The 22,539-nt window shown below is 45.0% G+C and overlaps 1 protein-coding gene across 1 annotated transcript in view; it reads right to left on the bottom strand.

Annotated features, from left to right (window-relative positions):
* Nucleotides 1-9,398: 9,398 nt before the first annotated feature.
* Nucleotides 9,399-22,539, bottom strand: part of LOC309564854 (putative DBH-like monooxygenase protein 2) — a gene marked incomplete at its 5' end in the record, with an annotated part of 111,182 nt that continues 98,041 nt past the window's right edge. Inside the window, 2 exons of the mRNA XM_082269539.1 lie at nucleotides 9,399-9,734; nucleotides 12,634-12,748. Coding sequence (XP_082125665.1) covers nucleotides 9,651-9,734; nucleotides 12,634-12,748 — 199 coding nt within the window. The 3' untranslated portion in view covers nucleotides 9,399-9,650. The remainder of the gene's footprint in view (nucleotides 9,735-12,633; nucleotides 12,749-22,539) is intronic.

The following is a 22,539-nucleotide window of genomic DNA, read 5'->3' as shown; positions in this document are numbered from 1 at the left end:
TTGGCTAAAAAGAGACGTGATTTTACTGGCCATTAGCCTGGAAGAGGGAGGAGACATATGGCCAAGGAGGCACACAGCGGCAGCACTGGGAAGGAGCAGGTAAGGATGCTGACTGTCCGGCTGGGCAGCCAGCCAGCCATCCATCCAGTCATCCGTCCCAGGAGGGGGGAGGAAGGAGGGAGGGAGTGTAGAGCAGATTGCAGGCCAGCCATCAGTCCTGGGGAGGGTGTTTTGGGTTTGCCGCCGCCCCCCAAAAATTTTTTTTCACCAGCTGCCACTGGTCTGAAGTATGTTACACCCGAATTGTGGGTGTAACATGTAACATGCTTTGAAACATGAACTTATCCTTTAAATACCACCTAAAGAAAGCTCTATCTGTCTGAAAAATTGCTAAAATACTTATTTGTGTGTTGCAAAACAGAGTAATTGTCAGTAAAACAATCACAGTGGTGAAAAATGAAAAAATGGCCTGGTAATGAAGAAGTATTACAGGCTGGTACAGGAGTGGTTAATGATGGCAGAGATGCATTCAATTGTGTCTCTTATATTTGCCTGGAGTTCAGCTTTAACTATGATGTCAGTTTACAAAGTTGGAGGCATTATTTAACATGAGTTTGTTAATTTAATTAGCTCATATTTTTGCATCGATGTTCAATTTACAAACAAATTATCACTTTGGAACGGTACCATAGACCCCCTACTACATCAAAGTTGGGGTACCTTTGGGTGGGTGTTGGATTCTCTGAGATCCCAGAGATACTGAATATATGGAGCTGTCTCTTTGCTGGATTGGGATATCTCTTCGCTGAATATATGGGGATGTATTTTTGCTGGATTTGGATGTCTCCTTGCTGAATATATGGTAATGCCTGTTTGCTGAATTGGAATGTATTTTTGTTGGATTGAGATGTCTCTTTGCTGAATATATGGGGCCGTCTCTTTACTGGATTGGGATGTCTCTTTGCTGAATATACTGTATGGGGATGTATCTTTGCTAGATTAGATTCATTTTCATATATTAAGTTTTAAGAGTGTTAAAATAAAAATGGGTGCACTGAAGAACACAGGAGCAGGATGCCTAGTGCCTGGATTTGGTGGAACAGCCAGTAGGTGGGCCCTGGGGAATGTTGGTGGCCAGGCCTGGAGGGGCCCAGGCCTAAAGCTGTGTAAGGGGCCCCATGGTCATATTTGGACAATGTCATAGTCATGCAGCCGTTTTAGGTCAGTGATGTCACCAGCATTCCCGCCCCTTTGTTACATGTGGCTGTAAGGATCTCCACTGGTACAGCTGATTGGGCCACAGCCTGCTCTCATGTGACAGTTTCTAATAAATGTATTTCATTACAAAATGTAGAGGTTGTTTTTATTCTTTGAAAACAATAAGAGTTCATCAGTTACAACATCCATCCATGATAAATGGATCAGATATCTCTAGTAGTAGAAGGATTGTTATGTTGTCCAAATATCATCTTTCTTCTTCTTTAGCACATTCTTTTCTAACTTCAGGATTTTCATGTTTCTCCTGTATTTGTCTGAAATGTTCTTCATTTTCTCTGAATCTCACCCATGGACGTTAACCCCTTCATGATGGAGGATAAAACAAACCTTAATGTCCAGACCCAATTTTGCAATTTTAACATGTGTTAGTAAAAATATATACATCATTTCAGCTGCTTTGTGTATCTACCGTATATACTTGAGTATAAGCCGACCCGAATATAAGCCGAGGCACCTAATTTACCACAAAAAACTGGGAAAACACATTGACTCGAGTATAAGCCTAGGGTAGGAAATGCAGCAGCTACTGGACCCACCACAAGACCCAAAACAGGGGCTGTGGGCATGGTGCAGGAGATGCAGGACTGTGGGCATGGTACAGGAGATGCAGGGCTATGGGTATGGTACAGGAGATGCGGGGCTGCCGGCATAGTGCAGGAGATGCAGTGCTGCGGGCATGGTACAGGAGAATCTTCTGTACCATGCCCACAGCTCTGCATCTCCTGAGGAGATGCAGGGCTGTGGGCATGGTACAGGAGATGGTACAGGCATGGTACAGGAGATGGTAAAGGCATGGTACAGGAGATGGTACAGGCATGGTACAGGAGATGGTAAAGGCATGGTACAGGAGATGGTACAGGCATGGTACAGGAGATGGTAAAGGCATGGTACAGGAGATGGGACAGGAGATGGTACAGGCACGGTACACGAGATGATACAGGAGATACAGGGCTGCAGGCATAGTACAGAAGATGCAGTGCTGCAGGCATGGCACAGGAGAATCTTCCTGAAGAGATGCAGGGGCTGTGGAGGAGTCTCACTTACCTTTTTTCGGTGAGGCGCCTTACATTTAAAAATGGCGCCGCCCGGCGCCAACACGTCACTGCGCATGCACCACTTGCCCGGGAATAGCTGAACGTGCACTGGCTTTCCTGAGCGGCGGTGGCGCATGCGCACTGCACCGGAGAACCGGTAAGTGGGACCCTCACTTGAGTATAAGCCGAGGGGGGCTTTTTCTGCATAAAAAACGTGCTGAAAAAGTCGGCTTATACTCGAGTATATACAGTAAGTGATACCATGTTTTTTTTTAGGCCAAATTGAGACAACAAAATAGGACATTTTTGTTTTTTTTTATTTAATTTGTTTTTTAATTTATCTGTATATTTATGACTATTACCATAATTTAACACCAAAGAATAACCCAAACTAAATTCTCCTGATGAGTGCAGCAATACCACATATGTGTATGTTATTTGTTGTTTGTACCTGTAGTAGGGCCCAGGAGCTATTTGCTTTTTTGTATCCTACCTAAAACACACAAACACTAATGGACACGGACACTAAATTAAAAAATGCCTTTTTTTAAATCCTATCTAAAATATACTGACCTTGACCTTTGACCCTGATCTTAAACTTTAACCCTTGCCTTGATCCTAAGGCCCCTTTCACGAGATCAGACTGATCGGGTCCGCCTGTCTGTTTTTCAGGCAGACTTGATCGGGCCACCCATTGACCTCTATGGGGAGGTGGGTGTCAGTGAACATGTGTTCGCTAACACCCACCTGGCATCCGACCTGACAAGATCCGCTGAAATCAGACGCATGGCGATACGTTCGCCATCCGTCCAGTGGGTCGGTTAAGATTGTCCGTTTTCATCTGATCTCCCCATAGAGGAGAGCCGGACTCTGACAAGTCCGTCTCTGCACAGTGAGTGAAGACAGACCTGTCATCCGCCTGCTCAGCGGGGATCAGGAGAGTGATCCCCATTAAGTAAGCAGAGTCTGTCAAAACGGATCCGCCCCATGTGTAAGGGCCCTGACACTGACCTAGACCAAACCTTGATCTATTATTTTTTTTTACACACTTTTGTTTGTTTACATCACGTGTTAAACACAAGGCCTGCGGGCCGAATGTGGCCCTCCGGGCCATTTCATGTGGCCCTCACACCTTTAATGCATCTGCAGCACACCCTTTATCTCTCTGCACCCACCTTATCTCAGCAGCCACACAGAGAGGAGGACAGGGCTCTTCCTACAGATCCTGACCTTCTCTGTGCAGCCGCGGCAATGCTTGTCTCTGCTCTCCCCCCAGGAGTGTGAGTGTGCTCAGTGTCCGTATGCATGGGCAGACTGCACAGTGACTGGGCACTGTGATAGCCAATCATAAGCTATCACAGCGATCAGGTGACCGGGAACCAGAAGTCCCAGGTCCCAATCCTTAGTAAAAGACCTGAAAGGAAAGAAAAATTACAATGGATATTTCTTTCCATTCAGAGAAAGAAAACACATGGGCAGACTGCACAGCGACCGGGCACTGTCATAGCCAATCATAAGCTATCACAGCGGTCAGGTGACCGGGAACCGGAAGTGCCAGGTTCCGATCCTTAGTATAAGACCTGCAAGGAGAGAAAATTACAATGGATATTTCTGTTCAGAGGAAGAAAACACATGGGCAGACTGCACAGCAACTGGGCACTGTGATAGCCAATCATAAGCTATCACAGCGATCAGGTGACCGGGAACCGGAAGTGCCAGGACCCAATCCTTCGAAAAAGACCTGAAAGGAGAGAAAAATACAATGTATATTTCTTTAAGTTCAGAGAAAGAAAACACATGGGCAGACTGCACAGTGACTGGGCACTGTCATAGCCAATCATAAGCTATCACAGCGGTCAGGTGACCGGGAACCGGAAGTCCCAGGTCCCAATCCTTAGTAAAAGACCTGCAAGGAGAGAAAAATACAATGTATATTTCTTTCCATTCAGAGAAAGAAAACACATGGGCAGACTGAACAGCAACTGGGCACTGTGATAGCCAATCATAAGCTATCACAGCGATCAGGTGACTGGGAACTGGAAGTCCCAGGTTCTGATCCTTAGTATAATGACTGGGCCTCTCAGTTAAAGCCTAGTCTCTGTACTGGGAGCAAGCTGTGCTGCACGCTCCCAGCACAAACACAAGGATACATATAAGCGGCACCCGGGTTTAAAGCCGACCTCCTGGAACCCGGCATATATGTGTTACTGTGTCATTAAGGGTTTAACGTACATCTTTTTTGTTTGTTTTGGATATAATTGAGTGGGATTAGAACACCTGTCTTGTTTTAGTGCCATCTGTGTCCCTGTTAGGGAGATTCATCCTCTCTATTTCTCCTGTTTACCATTATCATGGAAAGTGAAGGAAAATGGCAACATTTGAGTTGTCACCAGAACAGGACTGGAGGGGAAATCTCCAAATGGGGGCACTAGTTCTGGTGACATTTAGGGATTCCCTCACTTTGGAGGATTTCCTCTCACTTTCTGCTTTGGCTATAGGACAGGAAGTGACAGGAAGGACACAGATGTCAAAAGAATAAAACAAACAGGAGCTATAACCCTTCCTGGTACAGTGCCTGTAGCTGGCTGGTACAGGGCCTGTGGGTGGCTGGCTGTCTGGCACCATGTGGTGGGTGGCTGACTGGCTGGCACCCTATGGTGGGTGGCTGGCTGTCTGGCACCCTGTGGTGGGTGGTTGGCTGTCTGGCACCCTGTGGTGGGTGGGTTGCTGACTGGCTGGCACCCTGTGGTGGGTGGGTGGTTGGCTGGCACAGGGGCTGTGGGTGGCTGTCTGGTACAGGGCCTGTGGGTACCTGGCTGGCTAGTACAGTGCCTGTGGCTAGCAGGTACAGGGCCTGTGGTTGGCTGGTACAGGGCCTGTGGGTGGCTGGCTGGCTCGCTGGTACAGTGTCTGTGGCTGGCTGGCTGGCACAGGGCCTATGGATGTGGGTGGCTGGCTGGCACTGGGCTGCTGTGGGTGGGTGTATGGCTGTGATACACTCCCCTTAGACTAGTCCCGACTTCAGACGAGGCTATCCAAGGCAAGGGAGGTGGCCTAAGAAGGCAGAATGATGTCACAAAAATATTGGCAATATCGGCCATTTCCGGGGCCGATACCGATATATCGGGGAAAGTGCATATCGGCCCCCAATATATCGACCTTGCCAATAATCGGTATATCCCTAATGTGCAGTAGGGACCCGCCAGTGAAGCCGCAAGGCTTTACTGCCGGGTTCCCTTACCGGCAATGGCAGCGGCGGCAGCACCCGACAGCCGATGGAAACATCAGCTGCGGTGCCGACATCGCTGGACTCCAGGACAGGTAAGTGTCCTAATATTAAAAGTCAGCAGCTACAGTATGTGTACAGTATGTGTAGCTGCTGACTTTTAATTTTTGGAGTGGGAGGCTGGAACACTGCTTTAACTTCTGATTGCTAGCTCTTTGGCAAGCCTTCGTTTTTGTTCTTATTATTCAAGGCTCTGAGCTGGGTCGGTGGGGCTACACATTGCGGATGGATGAATCTTCTGCTACTACTATTGTATTTTGACCGCTCCCCCTTCAGCTGTCAAAATGCCCAAATAGCCTCTGCATTTGATTGGTTGCAGCCATTGACAGTTTATTGTCCAGCTCCTTCAATTTTTTAATCAAGGGATGTAGGGCAATAGGCAAATGAGAGAGCCACCAGCTGAAATCCGAAGAGTGTATGGCTAGCTTTATAGAGACCTTTTTTTGTTGCCCCTGCAGGACAATGTATAAGGATCACTTATCCCTCAATCCCCCTCCAGAAGGATATAATGACCTTTATTTTGCTTCCCCTGTTGTGCAATGGAAATATCAAGCCCTTTCCACTTTAGTTATTGCTAGTTCATGTTTATAATTATGTTTCTCTCTTTACAGCTTCTTCACAAAGACCCGCTGTGCAGGCGAAAGCTCCTAAAAGATTTCAGAGAGCATCCATTTTTCAAGGAGATCAACTGGATTGAGGTGGAGTTGGGGAAGTCACCTGCATTATTTCATGCACGACCTGTAAGTATAAGTTTCAGAGAGAAGTTTGGGCACATTTAAAGGTCGGGGAGGATTTAGGGCTCATTCACACCAGAACACAGTGTGGGAAACCCACTCATGCAGCCCCAGACCATGACAGTCCCACCACCATGCTTTACTGTAGACAAGACACACTTGTCTTTGTACTCCTCACCTGGTTGCCACCACACACACTTGACACCATCTGAACCAAATAAGCTTATCTTGGTCTCATCAGACCACAGGACTCGGTTCCAGTAATTCATGCCCTTAGTCTGCTTGTCTTCAGAAAACTGTTTGCGGGCTTTCTTCATCATCTTTAGAAGAGGCTTCCTTCAGGGACGAAAGCCATGCAGACCAATTTGATGCAGTGTGCGGTGTATGGTCTGAGCACTGATAGGCTGACCCCCCACCCCTTCAACCTCTGCAGCAATGACGACAGCCATCATATGTCTATTTCCCAAAGACAACCCCTGGATATGGCGCTGAGCACGTGCACTCAACTTCTTTGGTTGACCATGGGGAGGCCTGTTCTGAGTGGAACCTGTCCTGTTAAACTGCTGTATGGTCTTGGCCACCGTGCTGCAGTTCAGTTTCAGGGTCTTGGCAATCTTCTTATAGCCTAGGCCATCTTTATGTAGAGCAACAATTCTTTTTTTCAGATCCTTGGAGAGTTCTTTGTCATGAGGTCCCATGTTAAACTTCCAGTGACCAGTATGAGAGAGTGAGAGCGATAACACCAAATTTAACACACCTGCCCCCCATTCACACCTTAGACCTTGTAACACTAATGAGTCACATGACACCGGGGAGGGAAAATGGCTATTTGGGACATTTCCACTTAGGGGTGTACTCACTTTTGTTGCCAGTGGTTTAGACATTAATGGCTGTATGTTGAGTTATTTTGAGGGGACAGCAAATTGACACTGTTATACAAGCTGTACACTCACTACTTTACATTGTAGCAAAGTGTCATTTCTTCAGTGTTGTCACATGAAAAGATATAATAAAATATTTACAAAAATGTGAGGGGTGTACTCACTTTTGTAGGGATCTTATGCATAGGAAAGTGCACTAAGTGACATTTTGCCATCTAGGCATAATAATTTTACCAGGACAACATCTTTTTAAACGGTAGTAAACGGCTGTGTGGTTTGCAAGGTAAAGGCATACTAGCACATTATCTGAAACTTATCTTAGAACGAATCCCTTCCAGCGGTGAGCTGTCACCACTAACAAGGCTTCCATCTTCACCTAATTTCCTTCCGGGCTTCTTAGACTCCACCATCTGACTGCTGGAGCCACGATGACATCACTCCCGCACATGCATGCGGAAGCCGCCATTTATGCCACAGGAATCTGAAGGAATGGTCCGGGTGGCTGTTCCTTCAGAGCGCATGTGTCAGTGACGTAGCCGGCAGCATGTACTGTAAATATCTCCTAAACGGTGCCTTACTATATATTATTATTATTATAGGCTTACCTATAGGTACAATTTATGCATTGGAGTTTACTCCCACTTTAACCAGTTCAGCCCTGGAAGATTTTACCCCCTTCCTGACCAGGCCCTATTTTGCGATTCTGCACTGCGGTACTTTAATGGACAATTGCGCGGTCGTGTGACGCTGTACCCAAAAAAAATTTACATATTTTTTTTCCCACAAATAGATCTTTCTTTTGGCGGTATTTGATCACCTGTGTGATTTTTGTTTTTTTTTGCGCAATAAACAAAAAAAGCGACAATTTTGAATAAAAATATATATATATTTTTGCCATTCTATGACATTCCCAAAAAAATAAATAAATTAAATCTAAATTTTTTAACATTTTAGGCCAATTTGTTTTCTCCTACATATTTTTGGTAAAAAAAAATCGCAATAAGCGTATTTTGATTGGTTTCCGCAAAAGTTATTGCGTCTACTAACTACGGGAAAGATTTATGTCATTTTTATTTTTTTTACTAGTAATGGCGGCGATCTGCGATTTTTAGCGGGACTGCGACATTGCGGCGGACAGATCGGACCCCTAACTGACATTTTTGACAATTTTGGGGGTACCAGTGACATTACTACAGTAATCAGTGCTAAAAATATGCGCTGTTACTGTAATGATGACACTGGCAGGGAAGGGGTTAACACTGTTGGTAATCAAGGGGTTAAATGTGAGCCTAGGGGAGTGATTCTAACTGTGGGGGGCAGGGCTTGTGCGTTGATCATAGAGACATCTATGATGAGCTCTGTGATCATCCCAGGGAGAAGAACGGTCGGCTGTGTTTACATCAGCCGTCCGTCCTTCTCTCTCAGCGGGGAACGATCGCTGGGGTCAGACGGCAATCGGAGCCACCTGACACACGCGCCGGCTTCCCCGCTGATGAGTAGGGGCGGGAGCGTGCCGCCGGCGGCACACGCTCGCCCCCCCCTAACTGCCTGCGTGCGACCGACATAGAGCTAAGTCGGTTCACCCAGGAGCGGCTGCAGTAAATTTGCGGCGGGCAGTCATCTAGTGGTTAAAGAATGCGTTATGAGTTACTTTTGAAGACTATCAAAGACCCTGACATTCATCAATCACCACATTGACTTAAATACATATTCCCATACTGGGACACATAAGTTGTCCAATAAATGAACTATGCTTTTCTCTTGTAATTTTAGATTCTTACCTGGTTCTTCCCCGGTTCTCCTAGAGATTTGTCCTACATACACTATTGGGTTGATTTACTAAAACCAGATAGTGCAAAATCTGATGCAGAAACCAATCAGCGTCCAGGTTTTATTGTCTAAGCTTAATTGAACAAGCTGAAGTTAGAAGCTGATTGGCTACCATGAAGAGCTGCACCAGATTTTTAGTAAATCAGAGTTTTAGTAAATCACCCCCTATATTACCATAAGTATGAGGGCACCCTTCCCAATTGATGAGTTCAGGTGTTTCCAGTAATGGGAACAGGCAATACTATAGTATACAAAGACATTTCAAAACAATCAAACGCCTCCAACTGGGTGGCAACATTTTGGAAAAGGCCCTTTATTGTTCCAGCATTACTGTGCCCATGTGTACGAAGCCAGCTCTAAAAATACATGGTTCGGTGAGTTTGGCATGGAGGACCTTCAGTGGTCTGCAGAGAGTGAAGGTGGTAGCAGCCAGCCACAAAGGGGTCCATATTAATGCACACATTTTGGAATAGGATGTCCAACAAGCTCATGTAGATGTGGAAGTCAGGTGTCCACCAACATTTGTCCATAAAGTGTATCTTATACATATCATCCTACGCAATATGTTTTAACATAACAAGGTTTAACCAGGAGAAAGTCCATTTTTTTAGTTATCTGTGTGTTCAGGACAAGGATGTGGGGTAGGTGGGAAAATTGGTACGGTTGAGCTTGTTTCATTGATCATCTCCCCCTGAAAAATAAAAGTATGAGACATAGAATAAGAGTATGTCATATACTTACTAAAAATATTATGTATTAATTAAAAAAAATAATAATAATTAAAAGTAACAGCAGTACTGTGATGCCAACCACTGCCAGTGGTGGATATCAAATCTTTATTTTCAGTAAAAAAATACATTCAAATTCATTTTTGTGTAGTAAAATCTCCAAATTTTCTGTAAATTATAAAGGATGAGGATGAGTCTAAGTCAATAGGGATACCAAACCAAAGAAATGGATACCAAACCATTTTCTTTAACATTAAAGCGGAGTTCCGAGCACGAAAATGTTTTTTCAATAAACATACCCCCGGGACAGTCAGGGCTAGTACATTCCACAATGGATAGCCTCTGATCTTTCCCGGTTCGCACTTACCTGCAAGAAGAAATACTCACTTATAAAATTTCTTCTCCAGTGTTGCCATCTCTGTTGTGGGCAGCTGAAGCCGGCGCGGTCCTCTTCTGCGTCCTCTTCCGTGTCTTCTTCTCCCAGAATGCGCCTGCACCGGCCCCTCTCGTCACTTCCGGTGCGGCGCCGCATTCCTCCACAGCTTCTGGGCATGCCCAGAAGCTGTTTAGCAGGGAATGCGGTGTCGCCCCGGAAGTGACGTGCGTGGCCGGTGCAGGCGCATTGATTCCTGGGAGCGATGACGTTCAGCTCCCAGGAATCATTGCAAGCCAGGAAGTGACGGCGCGGGCCGCGGCCACAGAGGGAGGAAGTGGAGAATAGGTGAGTATTTTCTATCTACAATTACAAGGTGAGTAAAAAAAAAAAAAATATACCTAACTATCCAATTCCTTTTCAGGTGAAGAAGATCCAGCGGATGGGCACAAAATTAGGTCGATTTTGTGCCCGGAACTCCGCTTTAAAGAGGTTGTAAACCTCCGATTTTTTTTTTTTTTTAAAACGAACACCTGAAAGAAAAACACATAATGAGCTAGTATGCATTGCATACTAGCTCATTATGAAATACTTACCTAAGAACGAAGCCCCCACAGTGCCGCCCGCTTACCTGTCCATGGGGGACTATGTTCTGTCACCCTTCTTCCAGGTTTGCAGCATCCGGCCATCTGATTGGCTGGAGCTGCGATGACGTCATTCCCACGCATGCGCGTGGGAGCCGACGGTAACGGCACGGGGCTCTGAAGGAACCCCACGAGCGGCCGTTCCTTCAGAGCGCATGCGCCAGTGATGTCACTGACTGCATGTAAGGTAAATATCTCTTAAACGGTACATGTTTAGGAGATATTTACAGTACCTATAGGTAAGCCTAATCATAGGATCACCTATAGGTACAAGTTGTAGAGGAGGGTTTACTTCCTCTTTAAAATGCACTTAAAACCACTAAACGTGATATATTTTGCAAAAAGAGAGACATCAAAACATGGTTGTCTAATGTTGCATGATTTTAGAGCAAAAGTTTATCATATTTAAATTTTCAGTACAAATTTTCAAATTAAAAATTCAAATTTTCTGTAAATTTTAAAAGATGAGGCTGAGTCAATTAAATAAAATAACAAAAAACCCCCCAAAAAATAGGGTTTCCATCCGTCCAGGTTTGACAGATAGGATCGGAAGCAGATAGCAGCGGGTGTCAGCGGACATGTCTCCGGTGACATCCGCTGCCCCATAGGGATGCATGGGGGGATCCGATCAGATCCGCCTAAAAAACTGACAGGCGGATCTGATTGGATCGTTCGTGTGAAAGGACCCTTACAGAGCATAGCTGAACCTGCGATCTGTCCCTGTGTCACTCAGTCACCTCCCCCCACACATGTTAGTAAGCACCAGGCATGCATTAACCCCTCCCTCTTCAATAAATATTAACCCCTTCCCTGCCAGTGTCATTTTTACAGTAACAGTGCATTTTTATAGCACTGATTACTGCAGTAATGTCACTGGTACCCCCAAAAGTGTCAAAAAAAGTCAGTTAGGGGTCCGATCTGTCCGCCGTAATGTCGCAGTCCAGCTAAAAATCGCTGATCGCGGCCATTACTAGTAAAAAAGAAAAAAAAAAACAACAATAAAAATGACAACAAGTAGTTAGTAGACGCAATAACTTTTGCGCTTATTGCGATTTTTTTTTTTTTCCAAAAATATTTAGCAGACAACAAATTGGCCTAAAATGTTAAACAATTTTGATTTTTACATTTTTTTTTGGAAATGTTATATAGCAGAATGTGAAAAATATATATATTTTTTTCAGAATTGTTGCTTTATTTTTGTTTATAGCGCAAAAAATTTAAATTGCACAGGTGATCAAATACCACAAAAACAAAGCGCTATTTGTGGGAAAAAAAAGGACATACATTTTATTTGGGTACAGCATTGCTCGACTGCGCAATTGTCCGTTAAAGTAACACAGTGCCGAATTGCAAAAAAATGGCCTGGTCATTAAGGGGGCAAATCCTTCCGGTCCAGAAGTGTTTAAGATTACATTCTTGGTTTTGGCATTAAAAATCAGAAACAGCTAAACAGTACCCTCAATACAAGAGACTGAGTACTTACTTTTTCTTTTGTCCGTGCTTTCAGAATGTCGGTCCATGGAGGGGAAATCGTCCACTAAAGTCTACTGGGAAACCAACACTTCTGGGAATGTTGATCTCATTGATCCCCTGCAGCATGCAATGGTTTCTCCTGCCGAACTCCACATCTTTACAGGGTACAGTAGAGAGGTGGATGTCACTGGAAGGAGCCAACGAGTGGGGGGGCATCAATGAGATCGATTGAAGTGTCTGTTTTCCAGTAGATTTCAGCAGAGGATTTCTCTTCTGGCAGGACAGCAGGAAAGGTAAGTATTTGGACTCTTCCTTTTCAAGTGATTCAGATTTTTTTCTTAATGATAGGGTCCCTTTAAAATGTGTACTTACTGTACGATGATTGATAATTGCAGTGTGGTCGGCTTCCATGATGGCATTTTGGGCTTTAGCTATGGTCTCTTCATCCCAGTCTGCACCATTAATATTCACAATGGCATCCATTATGCTAAAAGGGACAAACATCAGGAGGCAGATGTGAGATTGGGGTAAAGAAGCATTTAAAGACACAGTAATCTAACACATACCTGCCAACTGTCCCGTTTTTCCCGGGACAATCCCGGCAAATAGGAGCCTGTCCCAGGTATTTTACAGTGTCCCTGTTAATCAGGGACAATGTAAATCACAAATTTTTCATTTTGTGCCAAACAGTGTCGCTCTCACCCCAGCTAGGAGTTGTAGTTCTGGCAGCAGGTTGTCTCTCTCTCTGTGCCCGCTCACTCTTCCCGCCTGTCGCAAATTTAACGTGTCACCGAAGGCAGGGTGTCAGCATGGTGCACTTTCCAAAATCCGCCAGCAGGGGGAGGCAGAGCACCTTCCGACAAGCTGGAGGCCTCACACTCCATTAATTACTACTATCAATAATGTTTTTTTATAGATATAATTTATACACCTGTTAATTGATACATATATATATATATATATATTTTTCTAGCTCTAGATAAATGTGTGTACATATCCGTGTATGTGTGTGTGTGCATATATATATATATATATATATATATATATTGCTCAAAAAAATGAAAACAGACCTCAATCCTCAATGGGAAAAATCTCATGCTGGATATCTATACTGGTATGGACTTGGTATGTGTTAGGATAATATGGACTGGGTAATGTGTTAGGATCTATACTGGTATGGACTATACTGGTATGGACTCTGTAATGTGTTAGGATGGTATGGACTGGGTAATGTGTTAGGATCTATACTGGTATGGACTGGGGAATGTGTTAGGATCTATACCGGTATGGACTGGGTAATGTGTTAGGAATCGGATCTATACCGGTATGGACTGGGTAATGTGTTAGGATCTGTACTGGTATGGACTGGGTAATGTGTTAGAATCTATACTGGTATGGACTGGGTAATGTGTTAGGAATCGGATCTATACTGGTATGGACTGGGTAATGTGTTAGGAATCGGATCTATACTGGTATGGACTGGGTAATGTGTTAGGAAGGAAAGGATGCTACATTGTTTTATGTAAATTAAAATTATCACCCTACAGAGGGCTGAATTCAAAGACAGGTGAATAAAGTGTGAAATGTGCTCAGGTGTGACCATAGAAAAAATGGAATATGTAAATCTAAATAAAGTGCAAGGTGTAAATAAGTACGATAAAACCTAATTATACCAGATAGTATAATCATACTTATTTACACCTTGCACTTTATTTATATTTACATATTACATTTTTAGTATGGTCACACCTGAGCACATTTCACACTTTATAATTGCAGGGAATTGTGATGAGAATTTTAAACTTTAGGCAGAAGTAGTGCAGCTGAATGGGAGAATTATTCCAACTCTGCTACTTTGGCCTTAAGTTTTAAATTTCCTGTAATTCTCTCTTTATGAAGTAGACCCTATAATCTGATAAGTAGGCGGAGATTAATTATGCGGAGTGGGCGGAGCTTCAGGGAAGTGGGTGGGGTAAGTAATTGATAGCTGTGCTGCAAAGTGTCCCTGGAAATTTTTTTCAAATGTTGGCAACTATGCTAACAGCAGGGGCATAACTACAGGGGTTGCAACTGCAACCGGACCCCATGCTCCAGGGGTCCTGTGCGGCTCCCCTGTACACCTGGATAGGTGGGGGCAGCATGTAGAGAAATCACTGTCCTCCTTTTTCCTCCTGTAGCTGTAGGAGGAAAATTAAGGAGATTGGTTCCTCTGTATTCTGCCCCCGTCACTCCTCCTATCCAGTTCACTTGTGTTCTGCTGTCTCTGGGCCCCTGTGTGCTCCCCTGGTACCACCCCCCCACCCCCCCACCACCGTGCTCCCTCCCCTCTCCTGCCGGCTGCTGCAGGGGATGTGTCACAATAAAGAACTAGGAAGGGGTCAGTAAATATGTAATTTACCAGCTCCTTCCTTTTCTGAATGGACAGAGTCATAGTCAGTGACATTGTAAAAAAATAATACAATTAAAATACCAAAAAATAAAAACTACTGACACCAGTGATCACAAAGGTCACATTTGCGACCGGGCCCTGGCATTCCACCACCGTGGGGAGGCCCCAAGATGGCGGGAAGGGGGCCCACTGCAGAACTTGTGAAAGGGTCCCGCTGCGGGACTGTAATAAAGGGTCCCGCAACGAGAGTAAAGGGCCCCAGGATCAGTGGGAAGAGCCCCAGGCTTGAAGGGAAGGGTCCTTCATGGTTTCTTGCACTGGGGCCCTGAAGGTTCTAGTTACGCCTCTGCCTGAAAGAATTTATTCAGCTGATTGTTTCACCCTTTGACTCACACTCTGTGAGATTAAATTGCATACCACCATGCCGTGCATTGCAGTACTATTCATTGTGAACCCCAACACACAATCACTGCAGGGAGCAGCATACCCATACTGCAGTATACCACAACCCACATGCCACAAAGGGTCATGAAATGAATAGACTGTCTTAGTTAACATAGAGCCTTAACCCTTGATAATACATTGAATTGCAAAGCCATGAGGTCTATTTATATAAAATAAAAATTGCTGTGCAAATGCGTCACTCATTCGCTCAGCTGACATAAATGCTCACTAAAATAGTATGTTTGTTTCCTGGGATTGTCAGCTCCATCTAGTGGCTGAAATGCAGTATTTTCTTAAATACTTCAATGAGAAAATACCACTAAATGTCATTGAACATTCTAGGAAATAAATGCATTAGGTAAATTATGTGTAGCACTGCCCCCTAGAGAGCCACTGAGAATTACACTTCTTGGGTTCGCCTGGGTTACTATTAGCAACTGACAGTAGATAAACTGCATTAAAAGTTCTTGGCTCAGTCAATAACCAATCCAGGGGATGTTGGGTTTTTTGTGTTTTATTAAGAACTTGGATAGGAGAAGGGATGAGTGGGATACTCCAACTAGTAACTATGCACAATTCTGAGGACAACTGATTGCAGAATGCGGCAAGGCCTCTGCTTCACCCTGCCACTGAAGTGAAGATAAAGTTAACTGTTCCCGCTTAAATATTCTCTTCAGGATTAACAACTTGGCACCCCCTTTACTCTCACTGCCTGCGTGCTGACACCCATCCGCTGACTCTAGCCACTGGAGTATTCCCCTTTCTGGGCAGACCCTTTGGCAAGCTTCCCTGTACTCACGGACACTGTTTTTATAGAGTTGCTCTGCCTTCACCTCCACAGTCATCTTTGCTGGACCTCTGGGTTCAGACACACCTTTGCTGGTCCACCAGGCCGACTGCCTGTGACCACCTTCCACACCTACAGAAGAGGAGACAGCCGTCACCCTCCTTCTGGGACTTGGCTTCCCGCCCAAAGACCCCCTGTCACATGTGCCCTTTACTTTTATAACATATCCCAGGATGCACCACTGTTTGTGCCAACCCACTGAGATAGTTACAAAAGCCTGTGTGTCACTGGCTGGGTTTCCTCCACTGTCCAACAGGCTCGCCTATTTGATACAGTGGGGACACTCCCTCAGCCCAGATGAATCCCACCCTGGACACATGCAACAGGCCTAAATATTAATCAGGGTCCCCTGATAAGCAGAAGGAGCCACTAGGTTTTTCCTGCCTAGCACTTACCTAGGAGGGTGCTGCATCTGGCAAAGATATGTGATGGCTGTGCGAGTGATTGACACATTAGAACATCACATTTTTTCCCTTATAGTCTGAATGAGCCCCTAATGACACCAGGACTGAAATTTTGATGTTAGAGTCCCCAGCTCAGAATGTGATTCTATGCTCTTGTTTTTGACCTTTGGCATGAAATCCAATTTTAGTTTTTTTGTCTTTTTGAAGTTTTGCATAAGTGGATTTAGAAATATGACGCGAAGGCAAACGCTATCTGAACTGATTTATATACAAAGCAACAAACACGTCAGAGAATAAAACTCAGCTTTTTTGCTTCGTTCTCCATGATCTAATTAGTTCAATAAGAGAGAGAGAGAGTCCCTCTCTTAAACATATCATCTGTATTCATGGCTCAGATTAGGATCCATGTTTAGGCATAGGAAGGATATTAGGTGTAGTGTATTTTGGTCTCAACAATTTAATCACTAATACATTATAATTTATATTTGCTTAGACTTATGACATTTTCGGGGCACAGATAATATCAGTGCTAGGAGCACGCTAGGATGGTGGATTTTATAAAGTTTAGGTAAGTATTAAACTTTCATCTACATTATGGTCAAGACTAAAGAATAAAAAAATCATTTTTTATAATTCAAATATCAAATATTGCACATAAAAAGAGAAGTTTGGGAATGTATGTTGCACCCTCCTAGGTAGGTGCTAGAGAGAGAAAGTATCTTTTGGGTCCTGTCTGCTTACCAGAAGGACTGCAGATAAATCTATATTGTTCTCTGCCAACCAGAGAACAGGATCTGTTAGTGAGGTCTGCTCATTGTTAAGGTGCAACTCGTTCTGTTGGCAGAGTGTTGCACACTGGGCCAATAGGGAGGCATGTTGGACAGTGGTAGGAAACTTGACAAATTACTGCACAGGCATTTGATACAGTCCTGGTGATTTGGCAGAGGAAAAGTGCCTTGGTGGATGCTAGGATACTGTATGTGCTCGGGGCCTTTGGGCTGGATAGCGAAGTCCCGGAGGGAGGGGACGGCTGCCTCCTCCTCTGTAGAGGTGCCATGCGGCCTCAGGTAGTCGACCTGAGGGCCTGGAGAGTGCTAGTGAGGAACTGAACCCAGAGATCCGGTGAAGCTAACTGAAAGGGAGACACTGGAGGATCTGATTCTGCAGTACAGTGAGTACAGATCTGTGTCAAGGGGCCTGAACTGAGGGGGCCACCCCTGCAGCTAGAAGAGTCAGTGGATGGGTGTCAGTAAAGGGGATGCTAGTGAGTGTCCCGAAGATAATGTAGATTCACCAAGTCTATTACTGGAGAGAAAGGAGTAAAGAGACTTAACCTTTTCCATACATGTGGCAGTATCGATTAAGCAGTGCAGCTGCTTCCACAAGCAACCTGGTGAGGCCAAGTGAGAGTTGTCCCTATCCATTGTGAATAGATACAGTTGGGGTATCCCACTAATCCCTTCTCCAAAATAAACACTAAAAATCAATACCCATGGTCTGTTTATTGTGTGACGAGCCATCGGGAGTAAGGAGGGATCTGTGAACTGTTCCCTAAGCGACTGTGTGCTGGTAATCAGAGGAGGCCCAACAAGTCATCATACAGCAAGCCCTACGGGGACAGTGCTACATGTAAAAAAAAAAAAAAAAAAACCTTATACTTAGGTGGTTGCATCATTGTTACGATGCTGCATTTGTCCCCTGCAGCCTTTAAGACTGGGAATTGAGTGATCAAAAGCTGTTGATCGCTCAGTTCTTGGTCTTCAGTGAGCAGAGAGTGGTGACTGTCAGTCACCGGCTCTCTGCTCTGCCCACTCCAGCGCTCACTGGAGCGCCGAGCCATACAGGGGCAGGAGCGGCTGGCTTAGGCTCTCAGCGGCACGCCAGCTGCCCGTGTTCTGCTGAAAACTCCAACTCGTCGAAATCTCCAACCACGTCACTTGTGTGATTGTACAGCAGCAATAATAGGAGATTTTGGCAGCCAAATCAATAAATTGCCAAGTCTTGGTAAATCTGCAATTGAATCATCATAATGTTCAAAAACTGAGTTTATTCCAAACATAAATTGTATGCAAAGCTACTGCATTTCGGGGGCCACGCACCATGTATTGGGCTTGGGGATTGTTGTGTTGAGCAGGAACTCTTCATTTACTTCTTGCTGAGACAGTTTAAAAGTAAAAGGGCCTTGGGCCTTATTTGTCACATCCTCTATGTATGCTGATTTATGCGAATGACAAACTATATAAAATCTATGCAGCCTATTACCATCAACCATCTGCCATATACGTCGTCCATCCGACTGCAGCACATCTAGAATTTCCTACCGCATTGACTTGGTAGGTTATGACTAGTATTTATTCATTTTTACTTTTATTATTATTATACCTACAGTCAGGTCCATAAATATTGGGACTTCGACACAATTCTAATCTTTTTGGCTCTACACCACCACAATCAGCTTTAATTTGAGGGTATTTACATCCAAATCAGGTGAAAGGTGTAGGACTTACAAAAGTTTGTATATGTGCCTCCCACTTTTTTTTCTTTTTTTTTTTTTCATTTAGTTTCAATAATTTTTTATTAAAGTTTGACAAGTAGAACAAGGGTAAGCTGCCAAGTGAGCAAATCAAAGCGGTACAAATGGGTCAAGGCATAACTTTAGATACAGCAAGTACAAACATCATCATAACTTAGCATACGTATACAGGCAAGTGAACTGAGCCATACAACATGTGACATCATCCCCTGGGCACCCCAAGGGGAACAAACTGTGCCCCAGGGAGATGACAGACGAGAGATCTTTACGGGTTCACTTCCAGCAGCCTAAGTAATCTTACACTCAAATGACTGTAACAACATGCTCTGAACGCAGAGCAAAGCACCCAGAATTGACCCAGACACCAAGGTAAGTCACCTGGAGGGAGTAAAGGCTAGAAAGACAAAATGGTGGGAAAGAAGAACAAAAAGGGGACGGGGACGGAGGAAGGGAAGAATAAGAGAGAGAGAGGAAAAGGGTAGAAGATGAAGACGAAGAGAGGTCCAGCTACATCCCAGTCATGAAATCATATTGTCTCAGTCCGAGACAGTACACTTGGGGTGAGATAACCAACATTCCCACTTCCTCCGGAATGAGGGAGTGGCAAAATTGGCACTTGCAAGCAATCTTTCCATCATACATTGGTGGTTAAGCTCAAGGATGACTTCATTATGAGAAGGGGGTACAGGAGATTTCCAATGTGTAGCGATAGCAGTTTTCGCTGTGAGAAGCAGGTGTATGACTACTGTTCTATGGCAAGGTTGAAGGTCTTGAATATTGAGATGCAAGATAGCTAATGATGGAGATGGGGAGACAGTGTCATGTGTAATCTCCGAAATCAATGTGAATATTCTGTTCCAGAAGGAGCGCAGAGAGACACAGGACCATAGTGTGTGATACAGGGTCCCTATCTCTCCACACTGTCTCCAGCAGAGGGAGGAGTGGGACGGGTAGAACTTAGACAGTTTAAACGGTGTAAGATACCAGGAGTGGAGTACCTTCTGGTATTGTTCCCAATGTGTGGCACATTTAGTGGCAGCATAAGTGGAGGCAAAGGTTTTTAACCAAGTGGAATCTGAAAACGACTCCGACAGGGTTCGTTCCCACTTGATGACGGAGGAGGGTTTAGAGAAAGTGTTGTGGTTATTATGGAAGGCGTAAAACAGTGTAATGCCTTTCATGTGAGGAGCAGTGTTCTGAAGGAAAAGATGTACCAAGTTAGGGAGTTCCAAATAAGTGGGAAGCGGATTCTTTTTAAGGAAAGAGCTAACCTGGAGATAAGTGAAGAACGTACTCTGTGGTAAATCAAAACGGGCCTGTAATCTATCAAATGGACTTATGCGGGAGTCCTGGAATAGATCGCTCAGGAGCGATATTCCCTTTCCCAACCAGGGCCGTAGATCAATGTGAGGGATGAAGTGGTTCAGCACTTTCAGTGGGATGGGTATAGTGCTCACGGAAGCTTCAGGAGGCTGCAAGCTGCAGAATTCCTTCCACTGGGTAAAAGAGGCTAGCGTTATTGGGTTTTCAAGAGCAGTAGGCCTAGCACCTAGTGCGGCAGCAATAAGAGACAGTCGTAAATCGGTACAAGGGAGTTCAGAAGCTTCGATGGATGCCCACGCTTTGTGTGGAGATGGTGCCCACCAATATTTAAGCTGATCTAAAACACACGCCTTATAGTAGGCTGCCAGGTTGGGGACGCCCATGCCGCCGTGCTTTCTGTGTAAGACCATGGTTTTAAGAGGGCATCTTGGGGGCTTAGCGTTCCACACAAAACGTGTCAGAAGTTTTTGGAGAGCTGAGAAAAAGGACACAGGCAGGGGGATGGCAATGGTTCGGAAAAGGTAAAGTAGTTTCGGGAGGACAAGCATCTTGAAGGAGGCTATTCGACCCATTGTGGACAGTTCCTGCGTTTTTAATTTCTGCAGTACAGCGGGCAGGGATTCCAGGAAGGGTGAGGACCAGATAAATGGGAATTTCCCGGCAAGGGAGCTATGTAGAGCAGGCGGTATATGAAGGCCCAGAATTTGGGATTTGTTTGCATTGAGCTTGTAATAAGACACCTTGCTAAAGTCAGACAGGAGTGTATATGCTTCCGGCAGGGAGGTGGCCGGGTCTGTAATCATGAGCATGACATCGTCGGCAAAAAGGCTTATCTTGTGTTCCAAGCCGGCCACCGACAAACCTTTTATGCGAGGGTGAGAACGGAATTGTTCCGCCAGAGGCTCCATCAGTAATGCAAATATAATGGGGGACAAGGGGCACCCCTGTCTGGTTCCGTTAGTGATTCGAATAGGTTTAGATTTCATTCCGGAATTGAGGACAGTGGCAGACGGGTTGGAGTACAAAGACAAAACAGCTGATTGTAGCCACCCCCCAATTCCGAAGGCATCAAGAACCGCCCTTAGGTAGCCCCAGTGGACCCGGTCGAACGCCTTCTCCGCATCCAAAGAGAGGAGCAGAGAAGGCGTCCGAGTAGCTCCAGCTCGGGAGATCAAGCCGACAAGTCGTCTCGTTCCGTCCGGGGCCTGGCGACCCGGGACAAATCCAACCTGGTCCGGATGAACCAGAACAGGCAGGACCCGCTGTATCCTGAGGGCCAACAACTTAGCAAATACTTTAACATCGGTATTTAAGAGCGAGATCGGCCTATAGTTTGCCGGAACCGCAGGGTCCTTGCCGGACTTAGGAAGGGTCACTATCACAGCCCTTAACATATCTGAAGGAAACATGGATGAGGAGGAAGCAAGTTCAAAAACTGGTTGCAATCGTGGAGTAATTTCATTAACTAGAGCCTTATAAAATTCATTGGGGAGGCCATCCTCCCCAGGGGACTTATGGTTGGGAAGTTTGCGAATGGCCGACGAGATTTCAAGGGAAGTAAAGGGTAGAGAAATGGACTGGAGTTGATCCGCTGTGAGTGCAGGAAGCTTGACCTTCTTGAGAAAGTCCTCAATTAGTTCAGGACAGGGCTGGGGGGTGGCAGGGTCCGATCGCAGGTCGTAAAGTGATTGATAGTAGTCTGCGAAGGTGTCGGCTATGTCTTTTGGGTTAGACATAGAAATCCCAGTGTCAGGATGTGAAATGGAAGCAATTTTACTTTTGGCTTGTTGCGCCTTGACCCGCCTGGCTAGCCACGCCCCAGCTCTGTCTCGAAGGCCATAAAACTTGGCTTTAGTATATTTCAGGTTGTTTTCATATTTATAGAGAAGCAGGGATCTCAATTTTTGCCTGTCTAACACTAATTCTTGGGTAAGAGTAGGGCTCGGGTTAGATTTATTGGTGGCCTCTTTGGCTGCTATGGTAGCCAGTAGTTCCTCAACTTGCTTCCTCCTGCAGCGTTTAAGTCTAGAAGCGAGTTGAAGCAAAATCCCTCTCATATACACCTTATATGTGAGCCATAAATTAAATTGGGATACATCATCCGTGTCGTTGAATTCAAAAAAATCTTTATGTGCTTGTACGATCTTTTGGTACGAAATCCTGTCCTCCAACAGAGAGGTATTCATCCTCCAGATTGGGGGTGGGGAGTTGCCAAGATTGTCATCAAATTCCAGGGAAATTGGAGCGTGGTCGGACCAGGAGATCGTACCAATTTTAGCACGCAAGACATTTTGCAAAGATCTTTTATCGGTCAAAAAGTAGTCTATGCGGGAGTAAG

The sequence above is a fragment of the Pelophylax lessonae genome, assembly GCF_965119305.1.
Source record: "Pelophylax lessonae genome assembly, chromosome: 9".
NCBI lineage: Eukaryota > Metazoa > Chordata > Amphibia > Anura > Ranidae > Pelophylax > Pelophylax lessonae.
This window is presented reverse-complemented; position numbering and strand designations above follow the sequence as displayed.